The following is a 21041-nucleotide window of genomic DNA, read 5'->3' as shown; positions in this document are numbered from 1 at the left end:
TTTGATTAATAAAAAATATAGCTAAAAATAGCTAAATTTTAACGCTAATAAGGTCTATGGAGTTTTTATAATTGTGATACAGCTAGTCAAATTCTGCCTTATCTAACAGCAAACGGACGTGTTCTCAATCGTAAAAAATACAATGAGCAATTTGTTGTAGTAGATCTTCATCACGCGTCCGTAGCATTTGCTTGTGATTGTGCGGTGGTCTTACCTGGAGACTTGTGGTGTTCACGCCATCTTCTGGTTCGATGACGTCGATGTTAAGCGATGATTGATTAAATTTAAAGAAACCGAACGCGTCATCGGAAGGCTCAATAATGATCTTAACACGGGAGGCGTTGTTAAGGCCGACTGCGATAGAAAAAATACCGTGATATATTATAAGAGGTGACTTTGTAAGCCACCAAAACTGCTTGTGGTGCAATAATTCAGTTCAGTAAGATTATTCGAAATAAATTTGTATGATGCTATAATTTCAAATTATGTTGGACTGAAACTAACTTTAATGAAAGCAATCAAACAAATCCAATTTTTTTTTAAATGTAAATCGTGACCTTGACGACTCTTTGTTTTACAACTGGTGACCCATACTTTGGGAACCACTGTTAACAGTTCCTTTTGAGTTAAACAACAATAAGGGAACCCTATTTAAAATATGCAATTTAAATGTAATTGTGTTTATGTTCAGTACTGCATCAAAACGACGGGCTTTATATCGCTGAAAAGTTACTTTGACAAAACATGGAGATACCACATGTCATATTATTTTCGGCGTAAAATATAAACTTACCGCCTCCTGTTGGCGACGACAAAACCACAAAGAAGTATTTATCGAGCTCGGACTCAGTATCGTCAAAAAGCTGGATATCAATCATGGCATGACCTTGACCATCTTCAAAAGTTAGCACTCCAGCAGCCGACTGTTTTAGAAAACAAGAAACAGACACCGGTGAAAGCGGTTTTCTACCGTAAAAGGTAACTTTTTGAGAAAATAATAAATATTATATAAGTCGGTTTAGCATGGCAAAAGAAAACTTTTGCCTAATGGCTTTAAAATCAGTAATAAATATAATTATCATTACAAGAATTGGCGTATGGTTGTTTTTCGACTCGCTCATTTCTGAGCCTTTGTATAGATCAATTTGTAGAGCGACAGTGCCGGTGACCAGAGGTCTTGATTTCAAACCACACTGCAGGCTAGTTGTTTTCTAGCCAGCTTTGATCCACATATTCGGTGTGTCTGCGATGGCTTTTCGGTGTACTAATTAATTATCATTGTGTTTAAATTTTGCTAATTTGACCTCCGTACTTTGTGCATAAAATGTCATGAATTTGCATCACAATAAAGTAACAAGTATCCAACATACAAAAAAAAGAATTTGACTGCTGTTTATTGGTTGATCCATAGAGCAATTGGTGGTATTAAAATACCTTAGTGTCCTATTTGAAAACTAAGTAACTTTATACCTGAAAGTCTCGTGGCTCCCGCTGCGATATTGCCGTCCCATCCCTTGTTCTCCACTCGACGGTCAAATGACCAAACCATCCGGCCGATCGAACCACTAGTAGGGTAACGTGGCCACTTTCCTCTGTGACATGAACAACTGGCGTCTCGTGCTTTTCCAGAATTTTACCGTTATCTTCTTTAGTCGGTGGCTCGTCAGTGGAAAACTGATAAAAAAAATAAAATAAATATAACCAACGTTGATTTAACCTAATTAAGAGCCATGTTTCCCACATATTTAACTTTTACTAAATATTTTAATTTCAGGATTTGTTCTACGATGGATTCACGCATATCTCTTTTTTAAATTTCAATGCAGGCATTTTAGAAAAAAATAATTAGCGACTGAAGACGCCTATCGCCTATTGACAGTTAGTTATGTTAACAAGGTAAACCTGAAGAACGCCATTGGGCTTGTCGTTTTCACTTATCGTTATGAACGTTGAAGCGTGTTCAGGGTTAATGGAAGCCCCGCTGTAAGAAGCACTGCTCTTTACATCATCGTGCGCCCTGGCTTCAATCAGTGTGATGTTATGTAGCTCGTCGGTCTCGGGTATTGTATCATTCGATATATTAACGGCAAAGCTCTGTAAGGAAACAACAATAGAAAAATATTTTTGCTTGCTGAAAATCTATCACCGAGAAACTTTAGTACCAAGGTTTTATACGGATTACGAGTTCAGACTTTTATTTTACAGGTATTCAATATGTAAATAACGTACTAGAAGCAAAACAGATAGTTTTCTTTGTTGCAAGTTTTTCACTTTCAATCATTAGGCATATAGTTTTTAAATGCGGCTTATCTATTTTTCCGCTTCAAACCTTTTCTGTTTCACCCGGCAGAAACTCGACTGTCCCGGAAAAGTTGATGAAATCTAGATCGTCTCCTTGGAGGTCTCTCAACCCAGCTACCCAGCGAACCGTAACCTGGCCGTCGAAACCACGTGACCTGTTGATGTGACAGACAGCAGTAGAACCTTCGGTCACATGATCTGGAACGCAGGAACTCAGGAAGGCGAAAAGGCCGTTCGCGTTGTCGTTTTTGAGCACTGCAGGATTCATAGAAAAACCATTTGTCAAGGGTTAACCCTATTGTTTCCATTTGCTTATTTTTTTGCGATCGTTGTAAAAGTTTGTGCCACACATTTTGGAAGACAAACTTTTGAAATTATGCGCAAACACATTTGCAAGGCTTTTTTTTCTTACCGGTTATTTCGCTTGTCATGTTGTCAATGTTAACTTGGGCGCCGCCTGTCGCGTCAATTAGAACAAGTCGAAAGTGTTTGTTGGTTTCAGTTTCGTTGTCGTCGATAGTGGACAACGTCAAATTGCGATTCCTGTCTCCTTCCCTATATACGAGATAAACGGTAATAAACCTAATACATTGCCATTTATGCAATTTATTACCCTTGACTTATTTGCCAATATTTCAAAAGTCCTAATTATTTTAATACAATATACAAACACACGACATTCTGGTTTACCCATATTCGAGATAGCCAGAAATCGGGTTGATGTCATTTCCGGAAAGGGAGCGAAACTGGTTTCGGATTTGTACTGGGGAAAGTACCGAATCGTAGACCCGAGTGTCTTGTAAAGCGAAACCATTTCCAAAACCTTCCTTTGATCCTACCATAAACGTAACGTTTTTACCGGTGCTTGGGTCTTGTACAAAAGTTGCCTTCCTGTGAAAATAAATGCTTTCATTAAAGAATGTTTGGTGAACATTTCCACAATCTGCATTGCCTGTATTCAAATCTCTCTTCATCCTCTAGCGTTTGCTGTATAACTAGAAGGGTAAAACTTTAACAACGTATTTAAGGAACCAGGTTAAAACAATTTAATCAACAAAACAAAGATATTTACCCCCGACCACGCATTTCGCCGTCCACATTCACAAGCACTTGTTCGTTTTCGTAAACGATCGCTAGGTAGTGCCAAGTGTCATCTGTAAGAAGAACGTCACTATCCAAAGGAATTGACATTTCACTTAGTTGTTCGCCGATCGATTTCCTAAAACATTACAAATCTGTTTTTATTTTACATATCAACAATATACGACTTTTTATTTTATTCTATTAAAGTGAAAACAAAAAAATATATAATTAAAAAATACACTACAATTGTACGTGGATTTTACGTTATAAAAGTTTACAATTTTGTGTGACAGTAGCCTATAACTAGATGTCTTTGCCGAATATGCAAACCTGGACTTTAATTGGACAGACGCTAAACCCGTAGAAGACAGCTGAAGAGTGATAGAAAATGTTGTCAACTGCATTTCTTGCTTTGAGAGTAAAAGGTAAGCGAAATCGTTGTCGGACGGATTCGACCAATCTCCGCTTTGTGCCGCAAAGTCCAATGAAAACCACGTTGCGAACGTGAATTTCTTCGACGGAATCGCTGGCAAATCGGAATGCTTCGACACCAGTACATAAGAGCCTATAGACAAGATGTTTTCACGTACAGCTGATTTTTGTTGATTCCAGTCTTATTACTTGTTACCCTATTATCGAGTTACGCATGAATTTGATTTCCCCACATATTGTTTTATTCCGATGCCGATATCTCATAAAGTAAGGCCGCCCAATCCGAAATTAAATGACATCATTACTAAGGTAAATAAGGCAATATTCATAAAATTTGAAGTATAGAAAATAATTCTTTCAGAGGCATCAATAAACAGCTGTTTACAATAGAAAGTATTTTTGTTTACAATAGAAAGTACAATTCAAGGTCGAAATCGCTGCGTTGTCTTGCAAACAATGGCTGGTATGCCCATATCAAATAATTACACGGTGTATCTGATTGGCATTAATAACAACCAGTATCGGAATAGTACCGATGCTACTATTCGGCGTAGTGTATAAGTACAGATCCGATATTATCGGACATCACTAAAGTTTAGTATAACGATTGAACAATAAACATAATGATAATTAAAATTATATTATATATTTTTCTTGTAACCTTTTCCAAGCTGCACAGCATAAGTATCTGCAAGCGGGCGACCCTTGATGATAAGAGCACCATCATGTAGTGAACCAGCCAGAAGAAGGTCTTTGCACTTGACAATCGGCGTGTCGTCAGCGGGGTATAACTCCCAAAGTACCTAAATTATAATAAAGTTGTATAAATATCGAATGAATTTTATCTTTACACTTTTTTAATACTAGATTGTAATATAGGACGGACTCCAGCCATAAGACCAAGATAAGAACAACACCAACGTCAGAATAAAACACAATTCGGAATAAGACCAAAATAGCACTAATACCTATGGTATTACTGCCGTCTAAATCGTAATAAGTCCTAAATCCGTCGGAATAAGACCTAAAAGGTCAAAATCAGGCCTAAACAACACTTTAACTAACCCCAAACCCCACCCCTAAGTACATCACTAACTCCCCTAAAAGTTTCAACACTAACCCATTTTCTAACCCCACCAATAACCCCAAACAGGACAAAAAATCCGGTGCCGGAACAGCGGCGCCCTGACGGCGCCGGTCAGACTAGGGCGTCCAAACGTAGTCACCAAAACGGCCGATGCCAGACCGATGGCCCCCGATCGTCCCATACCCTCTACTTACAGGTTCGGGCGTTATTCTGGCCATTTAGGCCTTCTTTCGATGAATTTAGGCCTTATTCCGATGAACTTAGGTCTTATTCCGATGAAATTAGAACTTATTCCGATGAATTTAGGCCTTATTCCGTTGAATTTAGGCCTTATTCCGTTGAATTTAGGCCTTATTCCGATGAATTTAGAACTAATTCTGATGAATTTTGGCCTTATTCCGACAGATTTAGGTCTTAGTCAGACGATTTTGATCGTATGCTGTACTGGATATTACTGCGTATTTGTCTTTATTATGTCGTTTGTCTTAATACTATGGTTTTATAGTTTTTTGGGCTTTATGTATTGTTGCTTTTTAGGTCTTATTGTGTGTTCCCTATAGGACATGGCATTAGAGCACTTGGACTCACATAACATAACTGCGACAGGTGATTTAACAAAATTTGCCTTGCCTGTGAGGTTTGATCTTTCATAGAAACAGAAGATATATCAAACAACAAAAAATAAGTTTACAAAAAATAACTAACCTAAAACACCGCAACATAAAATGGCACAAAGAAAAAATTACGGCAGTATCAAAGGGATAATGACTCAAACCAAGAACTCTGCCTATTGTGTGGCGCTGACAAATTTACAGTCTCAAAATTAATTAGTACATCAGAGGACTTCGCACAATATAAGACTTTTTTTGGCTGGTTTTCCTATTATATCTCACCTTTACACGTCCATCAGTTCCCATCCTTCGCTCCACTTCGATGGTCACGTTATTCGTGACCTGCTCCTCCGTGGCTTTGTGTAAATCTTCTTCCTTGTCGCTCACTCCTGATTGATCTTCGGAATAAGGTTCGACATCCTCCGCCACGGATACCTGAGCCGATCGCTCCGATATGGACATCCAACCGTGCGGATGATCATTGGTGGTCACGGTGATGTGAACCACGATCTTGCTCGTGTTGGAAGAAAGGCGAGGTGTCCCATCTAGTAAAAAGTATGCACATATAATTTTAACCCCGTTGGCGAGATACGCCAAATGCAATTCGGTACAGGGTTCTCAAACAATACAGTAGTCAAGAGACTGCCGCTGCAGTTGCGCCATAGGTGAGAGTTCGCCAAATATGTAACACTCACAAATTTCACGAACAAGATTTAAAATATGTCAGTTAAGCGTTGTTTGGATGACGAACACAGTTTTTCGATAGCTTCAAGAATTATTTTTTTGAAAAGATATAATAAATAATTAGGTCGGTATTCTTTTCTTTTCTTTTTTAAATTAACCATACATAAGAGCCACCATGTATGAGATTTACTGATTCGGCGTTTAGGCTGTTTTGCATAGTATTGTGCTTGTTAGTCAGTAGTCGACTTACTACTTGCGTTGAGTAAGACAAGCACGAACTGTTCGTCGTACTCTGGCACTAAATCAACTGCAGGTTCAATTGGAAGATCGAAGGATCGCTGACCCTCGATGAAAACCACGACGCCAGCGTTTGCTACGAATTCGTCGCTCTCTGTAAGCTGTTTGAGTAAGTAAACCTATTAATATTGCTCTTTAGTAATCATAATTCTATGTATGAACTATCTGGATAATGAATATCAACGGCAAAAACTCTGGTAAACCGACAGTATCTTTTGATACGCACTTGTTTTACCATCAGTTAATGCGGCTGAACTATGGACAAACCTCAATTATGAAAAGTAACACAATTCTTAACACCAAAAGATAAGAATTAAGATTTGAATGTATTTCAGTCACAGTGCCGGATACTCGACCGATTTGGCTTTGGTATTCATTTCAAAGCTATTACAGTTACAGACCCGTGCACAGTGTACATAGAAATAAATTATATTAATATATATTTTAAATTGTTTATATTTTGGCGTATTGTTCGTTTGATCCACTTGAAAAAAATTAAAGATGTCTGTTAATGTAATACTTACATATATTTTTTGCTTAATTAGTAGGCCTTTTAATACAACTATTTGTGTACAATTATAATACAGTTTATTAAATGTTATTTTCCTACATTGCGTAGAGTTGTTTTTTGTATTTTCGTTTGTAGAAACATAACAATTAACCACCACGACAAATTCTAGTAGGGGTGCCACCTTTTATCACTTCTGGGGATGCCGTAAGCCATAAAACATTGGGAACCACCAACTGCCCGTGCAGTAACCAAGTTATTATATAGGCAAGGATAAAAATACACCCAGTGACGAGAGAAACAAGCCCTTTCAAAGTAAACATCTTTATGAAAATAAAAGCAAATCTACTTACCTCGTCGATATCTCTTGCTAATTCAGCATCAGACAATCCTAAGTCAGGTACGATTTTCCAGTATACATCCACCTCGCCAAATTCTCCTCTGCTACGGCTTATTCTGCGATACCAAAAACACAAATGGTTAAACACAAAAGTGGTACACGGGGACAGTGCGAGAATAACACGTGACGGTACACTTAAAATGTACCTGAAATTTTGTTGCACCCCTTCAAGCATTTCGACGCGATGCATCGAATCAAAACTGAAGACGCCGTTTGCATTGTCGTTTTGTTCGATCATCACACGAACTCGCGTGTTTCCGTAGGTCACGTAGTCATCGCGAGCATCGTACAACTATTGTAAAAACAGCAAAAGTTGGTGAAAGACAAATAGATCAGTTATTATGTCGGTACAATTACCAAAGTTGTTGTAGATTCCCCGCTACGCGAAGTGAATGAATACAAAAATTACCATTTAACGCCAAGTGCCTAAAAAGGTTTACCTCAACGAAAAATACTTCTTCGTCTTCTGGAATTTCATCCTGGTGGACGGGAACCGTTACAAGGACGTCCAACACCCCCGGATTAAAGTTTATCCAGCCACCAACATCAGCATCTTTCTCAACAGGAACGAAATCATCTCCAGGGGAAGCGGGAATTCCCCTGGAATCGTTGGACAGCACATGGACATAGTATCGCACACGCGTCGAGTCGGCCCCAGAACCCTCGCGGTGTACGGTTAAGGTCAAGTCCTCACCCTCCTGTATTATGACGTCACTATCTCCTAGAATATTCAGTGTAAGCCTGTTTGTTTTGCTAATTGTATTTCAGACTAACAAGATTAGTGGAAACACGAAAGAACAAAACTAAGAAAGTCGTTTTGCTACATAAGCCATAAGTACAAAGCATATAGCTTACCTTTGAAATAAATTGCTTTATCGTTGGGTTCTATAATCAAAGTTGCGTTTGCATCACGGCCAACTTCGGCTCCATCTGTTGCGTTAAATAGGAAGATTGTGAACTCTTCTTGGGATTCGGGAAGTTTGTCAGGCATGGACTGGACTGTGATAACGCTCTGTAGAATGAAAGTCAAGTTGGAGACGTAGGTACATACGCTTTTTAAGTCAGCGTTACAGCAATTTGCACGTGACTATTGTATCACTATTGTGATGAACGTGACTATTGTATATTAATAACAATGTGAATATCTTTGAATCTTTTTTTAAAAATAACAAACAAAATTTCACCGCATTTAGCAAATAAAATATGTCAAAGGAAAGCCTACAAATATTAAATTGATCGATCGAAGGCATATAAAGACCATACATACAAAACTTACGTTTATTTGCCCATCGGCAAACTCTAAAAGGCCGCTGGTCGGTATGACGTCATCACTGTCTTCTGGCGTCAAACGCCATGACACCGTAACGTTGCCATAGCTACCCATTTGCCGCTTAACAAGATACGACGCGACAAAGCTTGAGGTTCCCTTGCTTTCGCCTAAATTGTTGTAATAAGGCGGATAATGTTTAACGTAAGAAATGTTTCATACAAAAAACAATGTTCTTTCTTGTCAAAGTTATCCATGATGTCAGATCATTCCTGGCAAATATCATGGGTTGGTTGGTAAAGAACAATACAGTGGCGCAGACAAAATTATGAAGAATATGCACAATTATGGACGCTTTAACAAATCGTTTATTTTACTTATTACTTATTTATTTAATTAACAATTCGTTTATGCTGATTGCTGGTGGAACTTATTTTAAGCTAAATCGAACTTTTAAGTATTTAATGACTCTACTATTCCGTTTTTAACGTGTACCTATACTCTTCCTTCGTGGCATTTTTCCATCGTCATCGTCGAAAACAAAAAGTCCTTGAGGATTGTCATTAGCTAGTATGGTCACGTGAATCGTTGAGTGTTGACCCAGAACGCTTTCAGGATCCCCGAATGCGCGAAGAACTATTAGCGACAAACAATATTTAGGTATATGTAACCAATGAGGCAGATATTGTGCAAAGAATAACAAACCTATGGTGTAGTTTTGATCTAGTTCAGGAATATCATCATCACGTGGCTTTATTGAAACAGTCTCAGATCGTTTGCCTTCACAAATAATGTAGAAATTAAAAGAAGACTATACTCTAAGGAAGCATATTTCAGAAAAGACAAATATATGGTGACAATTTTGGCAAAACAAAACAAATCTTTAAAAGAAATAGACAACAAACGATAACGCCGAAATATCATAAATACAGTTGACATTTGTACTACTGAATAGCACCACCGCGAATAATTTAAGTTCAAAAGGCAATTGTGTAACTTACCTGGAGTAAACACCAAAACGTTGGGTACTCCGTAAAACTGCTTGGCGCCATCGGGAATTACGTCGTACTCAACAAATCTCTTTGCGAGATCACCTTTGTTCCTTTCGATGGTTAAAATAACATTTTCCGTTTCGTTTTCCTGTAAAAAAAATGCACTGCAGTATGAAACTAATACCAAATAAATGCAGAGACAGAAACGTTTAATGAAATGATTGATAAACCATTAGGCAGGGGTGAATAGCCAGGTTTAACATAAAAAAGATGCCGTCACATTTCAATTGTCTAAATATATCAACAGTAAGAATTATTACTAAAAGGTTATAAAGTGTAATGCTTTATTTGTCTCATGACGTGTTATCAGTATAAAGTTTATACTATAAACAATAAAAAGCTTACCTTGATTACGTAGTGTTCTACCGATTCTCCAGCAAACTGGAATTCTCCGCCCGGGCTGTCGTTTTCCCGAATAAAAATCTTCTTTTCAGAAGCCGACCTCTTTAGTTTTTCGTTGTTTGGGGCGACGCTATTGTCACGAAAATAAAATAGAGGTTGTTGTTAAAAAATATATATATATAATATTTATAATGTTTAAAAAGTACCTTACTAATATGGTAATTGCTATATGATTGTGCTTGTAAATTAATACTGTATAATTCAGTGGTTCTCAACCGGGGTACCACAGCACTCTAGGTTGCCGAGAGATATTTCAATTTTTTTAGGCTTCAAACTTTTGCTTAAATTGGTAAGCTTCTTGACACAATTGTTTGTGAAAGATAAAGTGCCAAACTAAAAAGGTTTTGTCAACTTTGTTGAACAGTTAATCTGCTGTTTCAATCTCGTTTATTGTAACGTTACAGTTAACCATATCAGCTAAAATACGAGCAAGGGTGCCGCGAACTATATATGATTTTTGTAGGGTGCCGCAAGCCAATAAAGGTTGCGAAACACTGGTATAAGTAAATAGCAACACATTGTTGTCGCTATATCCGTTTGGAATATGAGAAATTAATTGATGTTAAAGGCTATGTCAAGTCCATATACCCACCTGTCGAGTCGAACCAAAATCACTTCTTCAAGCTCAGGAAGTTCATCAGGCATTATTACGAGGCTTACGAGTGCGTCGTTTTGTCCAGGTTCGAGAAAGACCTGGTCAGGACCAGGACGGTAGTCCGACCCGAAGATTACATTGGCCGCGTTCTTGCCTACACTGCGGTAAGACACCTGAATGCGCGCCTCTCCAGAAAACCCTGTCCAAGGCGTAATAAATACCGCGTTTAAAGTGATAACGAAGTATATACATTTTACAACAAAAAGAATTTGCTGTGTTTGGCAGTAAGTTCGGACAAGAAAGTTTGAGTGAATTTAAGGCCGAAAAATTAATAGTTTAGAGCCGGGCCATAATATCTTATATAATAAGTCATTATTATTAGCGGAAATAAATATTATTTATTTTAAGTCTAAAAATTTTTTTTTATTTACCAGCAGTAGATTAAATGGACAGTGCTATTTAGCAATATTAATACACAAAATTTAACTTTAGTACCTATCAGTATACAAGTTTATATACAAATCAATATTATTCCATTAGTAATTTAGCAAAACTGAGTTACTAAATATGAAGTAATATTTTTAACCTTCATATCTAAGCTTATTAGTATTACAGTGATAAACAATAATACTAAAGCGACCACCGTACCCGCTCTATGAAGAAGCAAGTCAACACTTAGTGGCCCGGCATCATTGCTCGGTTCATCAACGTAGAGGTCGCTGGGATCCTTGAACCCTGTTTCGCCATTCGCTAATTTCGGGTCTACAGTAATTGTGATGTTTGCCGTTTTAATGCGAGGCGTTTTTGCCCGAGGTACCGGTGTTTTGTTAACCTGGCAATAAATACAAAAAAGTAACCTTAATTTAAACATAGCTGTACTACATCTTAACTGGCGACATTGTCACATCATGACAACACAGATAGTCTGTTGTTCATGAATTACAGCAATCGCTTCTGAATAACTTCGAATAGGTGACACCGTATATCCTCACTTTTAATCATATTTAAAATAATATGAAAAGTATACCCATTCTTAATTTTTTTTTTTTTTAAAGTTGAAACTATTCTTACCAAGGAAACTTGATTTATGACGAAAACAAATTCAGCATCAAGTTCGAGAAAAGCTTCCTCTGCGATGTTCATGTCGATATCCATATATACTAAAACAAGGTTAATATTATTAATAGGTATATACATATATCACATTATTGGAAAAATGTAGCAATTACATTTATAAAGAAGAAATTTTAACAATGTGATATTTAAAAATTGACAAACGTTTCGGTTAAACGTTCTGTCATAGCCGGTGTACCGACGGAAATATTTAACATTTATTTTTTAATTAATCATCCTGTACCTTCTCCATCGCCAAATACCCTCATTCCCCTGCTGTCGGTCAATATCCCGGGCAAGGGCTGATTTTGTCCAGGAGGATAATACGAAGCTAAGTATTTAACCTCCACCTCGCCAAGTGTACCACCTTCTCTTTCAAGTCGAACAGACAGTTTTCTAAAAAAATGTCAAATTTTGTGTTAATATTTGTTAATCTTCCATGTTCATTTCCAAGTATTTCATATAACCGGACATTTTTTACAATGAAGCGAGTTTACTGTAGCTTTGTGTTCATCGAAAGAGTGTGATTGAAAAAAATCGACGTAGAGGAAGAAAACGAAAAGACAAAAAATGTGAAGCACAAAACTAAGGGACCGCTAAATGGTCCCTAAAAAACCTTACAAAAAATTTTGATGAAGATAATAGGTTGCAACATTTAATATTTTATGATAATGCGCATCAATCTCAAATAAGAACAGTATTAAGGATCTACCTTAATTGCCCTATTTCGTCCACCAGTACGCCGCTGCCTTCTTTGTCAATCTGAAATACGCCATATACGTCGTCCGAGTCGGCTAGAAGCACAAGAGCCTGATTCCGTGATCCTATCTCCGCGCCACCGCTGATCGAAAGAAGTCTGGAGTGAAAGTTAAATATCTTCAACACGATCTCAAAAATTTGACCAAAATAATCAACCACTTATTAACAAACAAAAAACACACTTGTGATTTTATGTCAACTACAGTTTACTCCCAACGCAATATGGCAACAAGAAATAGGTAAATGGGTTACTGAAATGATAGAAAACAGGAAAATCATATTTTATACCGAAATACAAATGCTTTTGCTTCCGCAGGGACCTCGTTTTGTTTTACAGTTAGGTTTAGTGATGCGTGTTTTTTGTTTGCTTCCAAGTAGATTTCCCCCGAGGATGGAGTGATGTAATCACTGACGTCACCATTTCCGGTGGTATCATTAAATGTAAGACTCCAGTTGACAGATACGCGTTCAAAAGCACCTCCATGGCGAACAACAGTTATGTTGTTATAGCTGGACAAAATAAAATGTATAGTGATTGCGTGCAATTACAAATAGCAACGATTAATGGCAAAGTGATTCTTAAAAAATTAGTACACCGAAAACCATCGCAGACTCCCTGAATCTGTCGGCCTAGGATGCAAGCAAGGCAGGCTAGAAAACAACTAGCCTGCAGTGAGGTTCGAACTCACGACATCCGGCCATACCGCCGCTCTACCAACTGAGTTACACAGTTGTTAAACACATATGTGTGGGTGTCTTTCATTAAAAAAATATTATTCACAATATTGTTTTGCCCAATACAGAAACACATATCTAGTAATTTGCAAGGGATAATGACCGCTCTCTAAACGCAACGCATTGATTTTGCGATGTATATAGCCCGAAAACAAAATTTAATTATGTTCTACAGAATGCCACAAACACATTTATGACAACGCAAACCTATCGACTTCATCCTCGTCAATGAGAAAAGCGACTTGGCCTGAGTTGCCTTCTAGTTGGTAGGTAGCAGCGGAGAGATCAACCGACACAACCCCGTTCGCCTCGTCGTTCATTTCAATGACAACTGTGCATTCTGAAGGTTGTGCCAGGATTGCGTCACCGCTTACTGTGCCCAGCTGAACCGTGAAATCTTCGTCCAGTTCCGGATCGTCGTCGTCCAATACTAAAATCTATGATGACATAAATAATTACAACTTCATCGCGAAATCCACATGGCAGGCAATATAAGGGTTGGTATATCCATGATGTGCTATTAAAGCTTGCAATATCTTCCTGACTGAAGCGTTAAATGTTTTACCCCGAGATTATAATTTGTGATATTGTCACCACAATTCTTTTCTAAATCGATGACAATGCCTCGTATATAAGGCTATTAACCTAGAAAAGTATAAATCGTTAAGAAAGTCAGCGGAATATATTAAATTTCTTGCTTACAAAATTTTCCCAAAGAGGGATTTCCCCACTCTTTTGTTTAAACAATTAATATGCATCAAGCTTAAGTAAATGTCAACCTTTCACGATTTAATTCGGAGAATATAACTAACTGGAAAGTGGCTTTAGTTCACTCGCTTTTATTCATGGAATTTTGGTCGCCCTACCTGTAGGGTCTGTTTGTGCTCTCCATCCTCGAACTTTATAACACCACGACTTGCAAAGTAATCCTTACCGGGCTTAGCAGAACCCCGTAAGACGTGGTACTCCACAGTAACCTGTAAAAAAATTAAACATTTTAAAATACTTTTACTTCAAATAAAGTTAGTCACTTTATAAAAACAGTATGCAGCCAAAGAAGTATAGGATATTTTTTTGAGAAAACAGGAAGCATATTTTTTCCTCCTAATATTCTATAATTTGTAATTTACGTAACATGTAAAAGCCACGTTTTGTAAACTTCTAGACAGAACTAAAATTGTACAGCATGTTTAGCCCGAAAGTGTCGTCTGGTAAAACTTCTATTAACAACTGTTAATTTAGGTTTTCAGGATAGTATATGAACGTACGGCACTCGAATCAGGTCCAACTCGTGCAATTCCGTCTTCCTCCATGCCTCGCATAACGGTGATATTGATGTACTGGGCTATTTCCTCGACCCGGTAAACATTTTGCGAAAATCTATGGAATCAGGAGGCGCGATTTTATGTAAGAAAATTTCCAACAGACTCCCCAACAAACCTTTTGTATGCACCAGGCAGGGGCGTATCCAGAAAATCAAAACAGGGGGGCGCCTGAATTTTCAACTTAGGGAATTCCCCTATTTTCCGTCTGACGTTAATGAATAATGACGGTAAAAAATACTGATCGTAATGACGCTATAAAAAATAATCAGTCACAGCCAATTAACGCCTAAAAATCGAATCTTTAAGACGCAAAGCGCACACGTGCGTCGAATCCGCTTAGTGTACAATCGTAAAAAAATACACCAAAACCGTGAAATATGTGTGATTGATTTTACTAGAATCTTGTTTAGACTATCAGCAGCGCAGTTTCCTAAGTTTCATGTTCAGACTACGCTAAATTACAAGCTCGCCTTTCGCCACCTGCAATACTAAACGAAGTTCGTTTTTTTTTCGGGTGTTATTATGCCACGATTAGAGCAACATCTGCGCCGAGCAGTGTGCCAAGTCAGCTAAAATATACAAGCTGCGATTGAAAGAAAATAAGTTGTGTCAATTACACACTATACACGTGGTCGTAGGTCTAGGATATGCTTATGAAGAATAATTTTGCGGTAACTATCATAACTTAAACAGTCGACTTTGAACAGTAACATTTAGACCAACTTTTAAGACAATCTGCTTCAGTTAAAAAAATGCCGTTGTTACGATAAACAATAGCTGCTCCTAACTCGACATTTTGAGCGAAAAAAAGAAAGAAGGCTCGACTTGCGTTGTTTTTTGTCGAATACACCTTGGCTTATCAGCCAACCTGAACGAATAACGAAAGGAGCAAGAGAAAAAATATCCAGCGTTTACGGTCGACCAAACAGGAGACGAAAAACGGCGTTTGCGTTTAATTTTGGTTTGCATTGGCTTAAAAGACGTGACCCGTTTTTAAGCGGAATTATATTAAAAACATTGCCGCTTTGGACGGTGTGTTAAACTCTGACGAAAAACAAAAAAAACTATAATTTCACTTACAAAAAGGAACCCCCAACCCTCCCCCTGGATACGCCACTGGAACCAGGTAATACGGTTGAGATTAAAAAATGGTAAAATATATTACCTCAGTGGGCTGTCGTTACTTCTAACAAGGACCAATAAAGAATTGGCAGTTTGATTCACAACAGCCCCGCCTATTCCTTCTATTAGAGTGATCTCGAAAGTTTCGTCGTTTTCAGGCATCTAAAAATCAACCATTTATTAAGTGAATATTTTTTGTACATTTGATTCGTCACCAACGCTTACCTTGTCATCACGAACATAAAGCGTCAAATCGGTTTCACTTTCCCCGTCACTAAAAACTACCTCCCCTTCGAAGGGAAATAGATCTTCGATCAGTTCAGGAAGTTCCTTTCAAAAAGTAATGCATTTAACAGTTTTTTTCATAACAGTATTTACTCCATAGGTTCAGTTAAGCATAATATTAAAAAATACCTCTGTTTGACGAACGTCGGGGTCGGAAACAGAAATTCGATACGACACAGCCACATTGCCGAATGTTCCACGATTACGCACAAGGGGGACCCTAATGCTTGCATTCACATTGGACAATTCTTCAACAGTTATTTCGTTCAGCTAAAGTGTAATAAAACTCACAGTTTTGAAACTAAAATTAATGATAAGTGAAATAAATTAAGGTATTTAGGCCTAATATCTTATGTCCAATTATGTAGCTATGAATTTAATAAAATCTGTTCTTACGAGCAGTGGCGGATCCAAGGGGAGGGTGGAAATTCTATTTTTTGAGTATTTTACTTGAAATGAATGCCAAAAAATTTACCGCTTCGCGCAAATCTAATTATTTTGCTAGAATGTCCATTTCGACAAATTTGTTTTAGCCTAAAAGCGTCGTACGTCCTATCGCAAAATCGAACATAAAAATTAAGGCAACTGAACTTAACGATAAAAGCGTTTTCCGCTTTTGTGCAAAATCGACGTCACATTGTGACGTAACCTTGTTGCGTCACGTTGTAACATAACCTAGACTTTTAATAGCATAAATGCAGGAACTAAACCTAACGGATTTAAGCGCATTAACTTTAAACTAATCAGTATAAACTGCAGACTATACATACAATAGAATTTCAGATTATCTGTCAGTGTCGGTCTGGAAATCTATAAGGTTTAGGTTTTTTAAAAGAGTGTAATAAAAACGTTAATTTTATAAATATAGGGGCTTAATACTAATGCCGATAAAAAATGGTTACACTTTTCATGTAGAAATACTCAAAGTACCTTTGCGAACCCAACTATTCCGTGAGCGTCGTCGTTGGCCGGGATTGTCACTTGAGCAGTCCACGGTTCATCGACCTGTATGTTCGCGTCTGTTGATTTTAGCTGGAATCTGAAAGCGAATTTTGCTAATTGAAAACGTGTTTACCTATCGAACTACCATTTCAAAAGTGACTCGTTGGCCAAATCTGTTCTCTTGTCAAAACACAAGATTGTTTTTTAAACGAATACTAATGACGTTTACCAGAAAGCGAAAAATCAGCTTTTACTGAATAATAAAAATCAAAACATAATAATCTGAAGTATTATTCAAAATTACGCATTTTATCACCTATAGGACTTTTAAAGAGAAGCCTTTATTTGGCTATTACTCCTAAATTTGTTTCCCAGATAAGAAGTTTAGTGGCCTACAATTGTTGCTATAACCTACTATTTTTTTTAAATATATTTTTTAGAGTAGAAAACGCTGGGTTGGATCGCAGATCATTTCTTAAATTCCTATATTAATTAGGTATCGGATCGGCACCGACACCATCCAATTATCGGACGAGTACCGATACTTACACTTGAAACCGGATATCGGACAGCTCGTTATGAGTTACGTAAATGTACGTTAGCTATTGCATCGGGCATCATTTGTTTGGCACACCGATAAATAATTTATAGTAAGCTAGTACAACGCAGCACACAAGTAAAGTAGAAAAACTGCGAACTTTTTCACTATCACCAGCTAAAGACAAATCTTACCAGTACACGTAAGAACAGCTTTTCTGCAAGTTAATACAACTCAGCTTGGCATTGTAAAGTAAAAAGGCTAAACCTTATAAATCACGGAGCTTAATTTGCAGGTGATGGTTATTACAACTGACACCAGAAATTGCAGGTTGATTGGATTCTATCAAACTAAACCAAATTAATGAAAAGCGTGCCAAACGAAAACAAAATACAGAAAACCATGCGTTTAAAATCAAGATGTGGCCAATATATAAATAGTGCACATTTTTACGATGGCCGAACAGACCAACTTGGCTGGCTGCATGTTGCTTTAAACAAGAGTAAAAATGCTCTAAGGTTCACATGTTATTTGCACGCCACAACGCAACAAAGTTACTGGCAACCAGATAGTTTTAATTAACCACGTGGTACGAGGTCTGAATTTCTAATGATGCTTTTTCCAACAAAACCATTCTGCGGTGTAACAGTTTTATAAGCAATGGTTCTTAAACTTTTTTTGCCTTCCGCACGTTGAAAACCTTAAAACAAATTCACGGCACGCTTTTTTACAACACAATAAAATGAAAACAATCACCCTAACTGTACCTGTACGACAATATACAAGGTAAATTTATAAAAACAAAAAAGTTTTGCGACACAACGTTTGAAAATCACTGAACTAAGCATTGCAAAAACTCAACATAATTAAAAGGCAGATGTGGTATTTCAACATATATTATTACATAACAATCAAACATAATTAAAACTTAATAAGGGTATTCACTACTCGAGATGGCAATTTTAGAAAATCCCTTATTATTGTTATCTAATGAAAAGTGTCTCGCCTACGTGATTTGCCGGCATATTTGTAATAAAAATAAATTATTTTCCACAATTACAAATAGTTTCGAGGCAAGAATGTGCGCGGTAAAAAGTTTGAGAATCACTGATTTTTAAAGTGTTTATGTAGTAACGGGCTACGAGAAATTATATGAGCCACATAAAATGGTTTACCATTCACACATTTGAATTACTAAAGCAAGACAGGCCTGCTTACAAGCGCACGCGAAACTTCTTACGTGAACGTTTCGTCGTTTTCTGGGAGCTGGTCGTCCTTCACGAAAACGTCAACAGTCCTTGTGGTGGTGAAGCTTGTGGTTTGTGGAAAATCGACGAGCCAAGAGTCGGTAAGGAAGTCATCTTCGCTGTTGACAACCTAAAAAGGGGACCATCGGTAAATTTGTTTTTAGCTTTTTTTTCGATAAATACGCCATAATCGGACCCAGAAATGTTCTGCAAAGTACAACTTATCATGTAAAATTGTCGTTTGTATAACTATGAAAAACTGGGTGCCCTGCACATCATGCTTGCTTTTTAACATGCTTGTGATTGAATAAAAATGTATATTTTTCACATAAATCGATTTCCAATATACGTTTTACGCTTGCTTTGATCTCATATTCGATTTCAAGTATATGCGTCAAGTACTGGACTACCGGATATTGCATAATCTTAAGCTGTAAAATTCTTACCTCTATAACAACCGCAAATGGTTTGTGGGTTTGGCCTGTTTTTTCCACGGCTAATGTTATAAACTCGTACTTCGTTTCATTGAGTAAACCATATTCGGACGATGTAAAATGCACTGTTTGGCAACCAACGATTGCAACGATAAAGAGATGCGTGAATATTCTTATACAAAAAAATTTCTCAAAATCCGCCATTCCAAAGCGGGTATTTTAATAACGCCTGTAACGAAAATCAGATATAACTTTGACAAACAATTACTAAGATATACAACACAAAATGCTGGACGTTTATTTTTTACATTAGTTGTATAGGCATATGACGTATATAAACTATTCGGGAAACTTATATATAAACTATGCAGGAAGTATTTTTCAATAACCTACTGACCATTATTCTTAATTATATCTCACTGAACAAACAAATACGCCAACAAACTTTGTTTTAATATATGTGAAAGTAAACACTTTCTCCAACAACCAAATATTACAAACTAATCTATTTCTCTTTAACGTCAACTGAATTGCGAATTTCCGCGCTCATATAGCCGAAATCTTTCAGCAGCTATTGCATCACAACAATTTCTTCAGCATATGCGCGTGGGATGAACATCAAAAATTCATGGAGCGAACAGCCGTCCCTTGCTGCGACATAACAACACCCAACTACCAATAAGAGCGATACGTAAAGTCGCACAATATTGTCGGTTGGTTTCTTACAAAATGTAAAACATATTTGCCCTGCTGTAAACATTTCTTTTGTAAAAACGTCACCTAAAATGGTTTTAAACTAATTTTATCCAATCATAATTTCGAAAATAAGGACTTGCTGTTGCGGTTTTCTAACTTTAGCGTATCGTTATTGTCCTACTTGTTTCCTAGCAACGAAGGGCCTCGAAAGTACCATCAGGCGTTGTTGAAGTTGTTAAATCATTATGGTGAGCTCGTGACAAAAACAAAATTTTAATTGTACGTTGTCATTGCCAGTGTGCTATCCTTTAAACACGAGTATACCAAGATCAAATTGTTACATAGGCTTAATCGATTACATACATATCCATTTTTCGGTTATATCGCTTGCGAATACTTTTTTGAATAAAGTTTTAACAAATATAAGTTTTATCTTGTAAGAATACTGAATGGAAAATTTGCAGAAAAAGTCGATATAGCCTAGTGTAAACCAAAGGGGGCACCATCACCATCAAAATCGACCAAATACCTAAATAAAATTTATCCGTGTGGAATCAGAATAAAATAAAAGTTTTGAAAGTGTATGCTTTATCAATTTCTGTTAGGTCAGTAAAAACCTCGCTAAACCACAATTGTAAAGTAGCATAATAATAAATATGGAAAAATGTATAGCCTATAGGTTGTTTTGGAACAGTGGTTCCCAAACTTTCTGGCTCGCGGCACTGGTTAAAAAATCTTAACTATTTCGCGGCACATTTTTAACATAATAATAACAGAGTAATTTCACAATCGCCCTTAACACACGACAAACTATATGAAAATGTCCCGAACTTATTAATTTGTAATAAATAGTGCGCAATTATGTCTAAAATACTTGCGTGGTACCGTATGCCTATTAGTAATACAAATACTCTCTTTTCCGAAATTACAAAAAGTTTCACGGCACACTTGACAATCTCTCGAGTCACACTAGTGTGCCGCGGCACAGAGTTTGTGAATCACTGTTTTAGAACGTTATTTTTCGACGTCGCTCTGCGGAGTTAAAAAATAGAACTGCAGTAAAGTCTTCAAAATACTCCTTATACACCATTTCGAGATAAAGCAAGGGACGCTATCATTAAAATAA

The 21041-nt window shown here is 37.1% G+C and overlaps 1 protein-coding gene across 1 annotated transcript in view; it reads right to left on the bottom strand.

Moving 5' to 3' along the window:
- The window catches only part of LOC146168435 (adhesion G-protein coupled receptor V1-like), a 67386-nt gene extending 47963 nt beyond the window's left edge, over positions 1-19423 (bottom strand). Inside the window, exons 1-36 of the mRNA XM_083386269.1 lie at positions 19232-19423; positions 18779-18915; positions 16989-17097; positions 16188-16328; positions 15999-16103; positions 15817-15935; positions 14595-14706; positions 14193-14303; positions 13534-13763; positions 12880-13101; positions 12545-12688; positions 12077-12228; positions 11791-11879; positions 11368-11551; positions 10717-10918; positions 10068-10194; positions 9672-9810; positions 9376-9450; positions 9166-9306; positions 8680-8840; positions 8259-8415; positions 7844-8124; positions 7550-7695; positions 7357-7459; positions 6449-6596; positions 5797-6059; positions 4478-4619; positions 3715-3949; positions 3374-3520; positions 2992-3192; positions 2714-2856; positions 2330-2556; positions 1903-2094; positions 1471-1674; positions 794-923; positions 215-354 (exon numbers count right to left, since the gene is read on the bottom strand). Of these exons, the coding sequence (XP_083242395.1) occupies positions 215-354; positions 794-923; positions 1471-1674; positions 1903-2094; positions 2330-2556; positions 2714-2856; positions 2992-3192; positions 3374-3520; positions 3715-3949; positions 4478-4619; positions 5797-6059; positions 6449-6596; positions 7357-7459; positions 7550-7695; positions 7844-8124; positions 8259-8415; positions 8680-8840; positions 9166-9306; positions 9376-9450; positions 9672-9810; positions 10068-10194; positions 10717-10918; positions 11368-11551; positions 11791-11879; positions 12077-12228; positions 12545-12688; positions 12880-13101; positions 13534-13763; positions 14193-14303; positions 14595-14706; positions 15817-15935; positions 15999-16103; positions 16188-16328; positions 16989-17097; positions 18779-18915; positions 19232-19423 (5751 nt within the window). The remainder of the gene's footprint in view (positions 1-214; positions 355-793; positions 924-1470; positions 1675-1902; positions 2095-2329; positions 2557-2713; positions 2857-2991; positions 3193-3373; positions 3521-3714; positions 3950-4477; positions 4620-5796; positions 6060-6448; positions 6597-7356; positions 7460-7549; positions 7696-7843; positions 8125-8258; positions 8416-8679; positions 8841-9165; positions 9307-9375; positions 9451-9671; positions 9811-10067; positions 10195-10716; positions 10919-11367; positions 11552-11790; positions 11880-12076; positions 12229-12544; positions 12689-12879; positions 13102-13533; positions 13764-14192; positions 14304-14594; positions 14707-15816; positions 15936-15998; positions 16104-16187; positions 16329-16988; positions 17098-18778; positions 18916-19231) is intronic.
- Between the last annotated feature and the right edge of the window lie 1618 nt (positions 19424-21041).

Source organism: Ascidiella aspersa, chromosome 1, assembly GCF_963924565.1.
Source record: "Ascidiella aspersa chromosome 1, kaAscAspe10.2, whole genome shotgun sequence".
In the NCBI taxonomy this organism is placed as follows: Eukaryota; Metazoa; Chordata; class Ascidiacea; order Phlebobranchia; family Ascidiidae; genus Ascidiella; species Ascidiella aspersa.
Note: the sequence above shows the minus strand (reverse complement) of the source record. Positions and strands in the feature narration are given on the sequence as shown.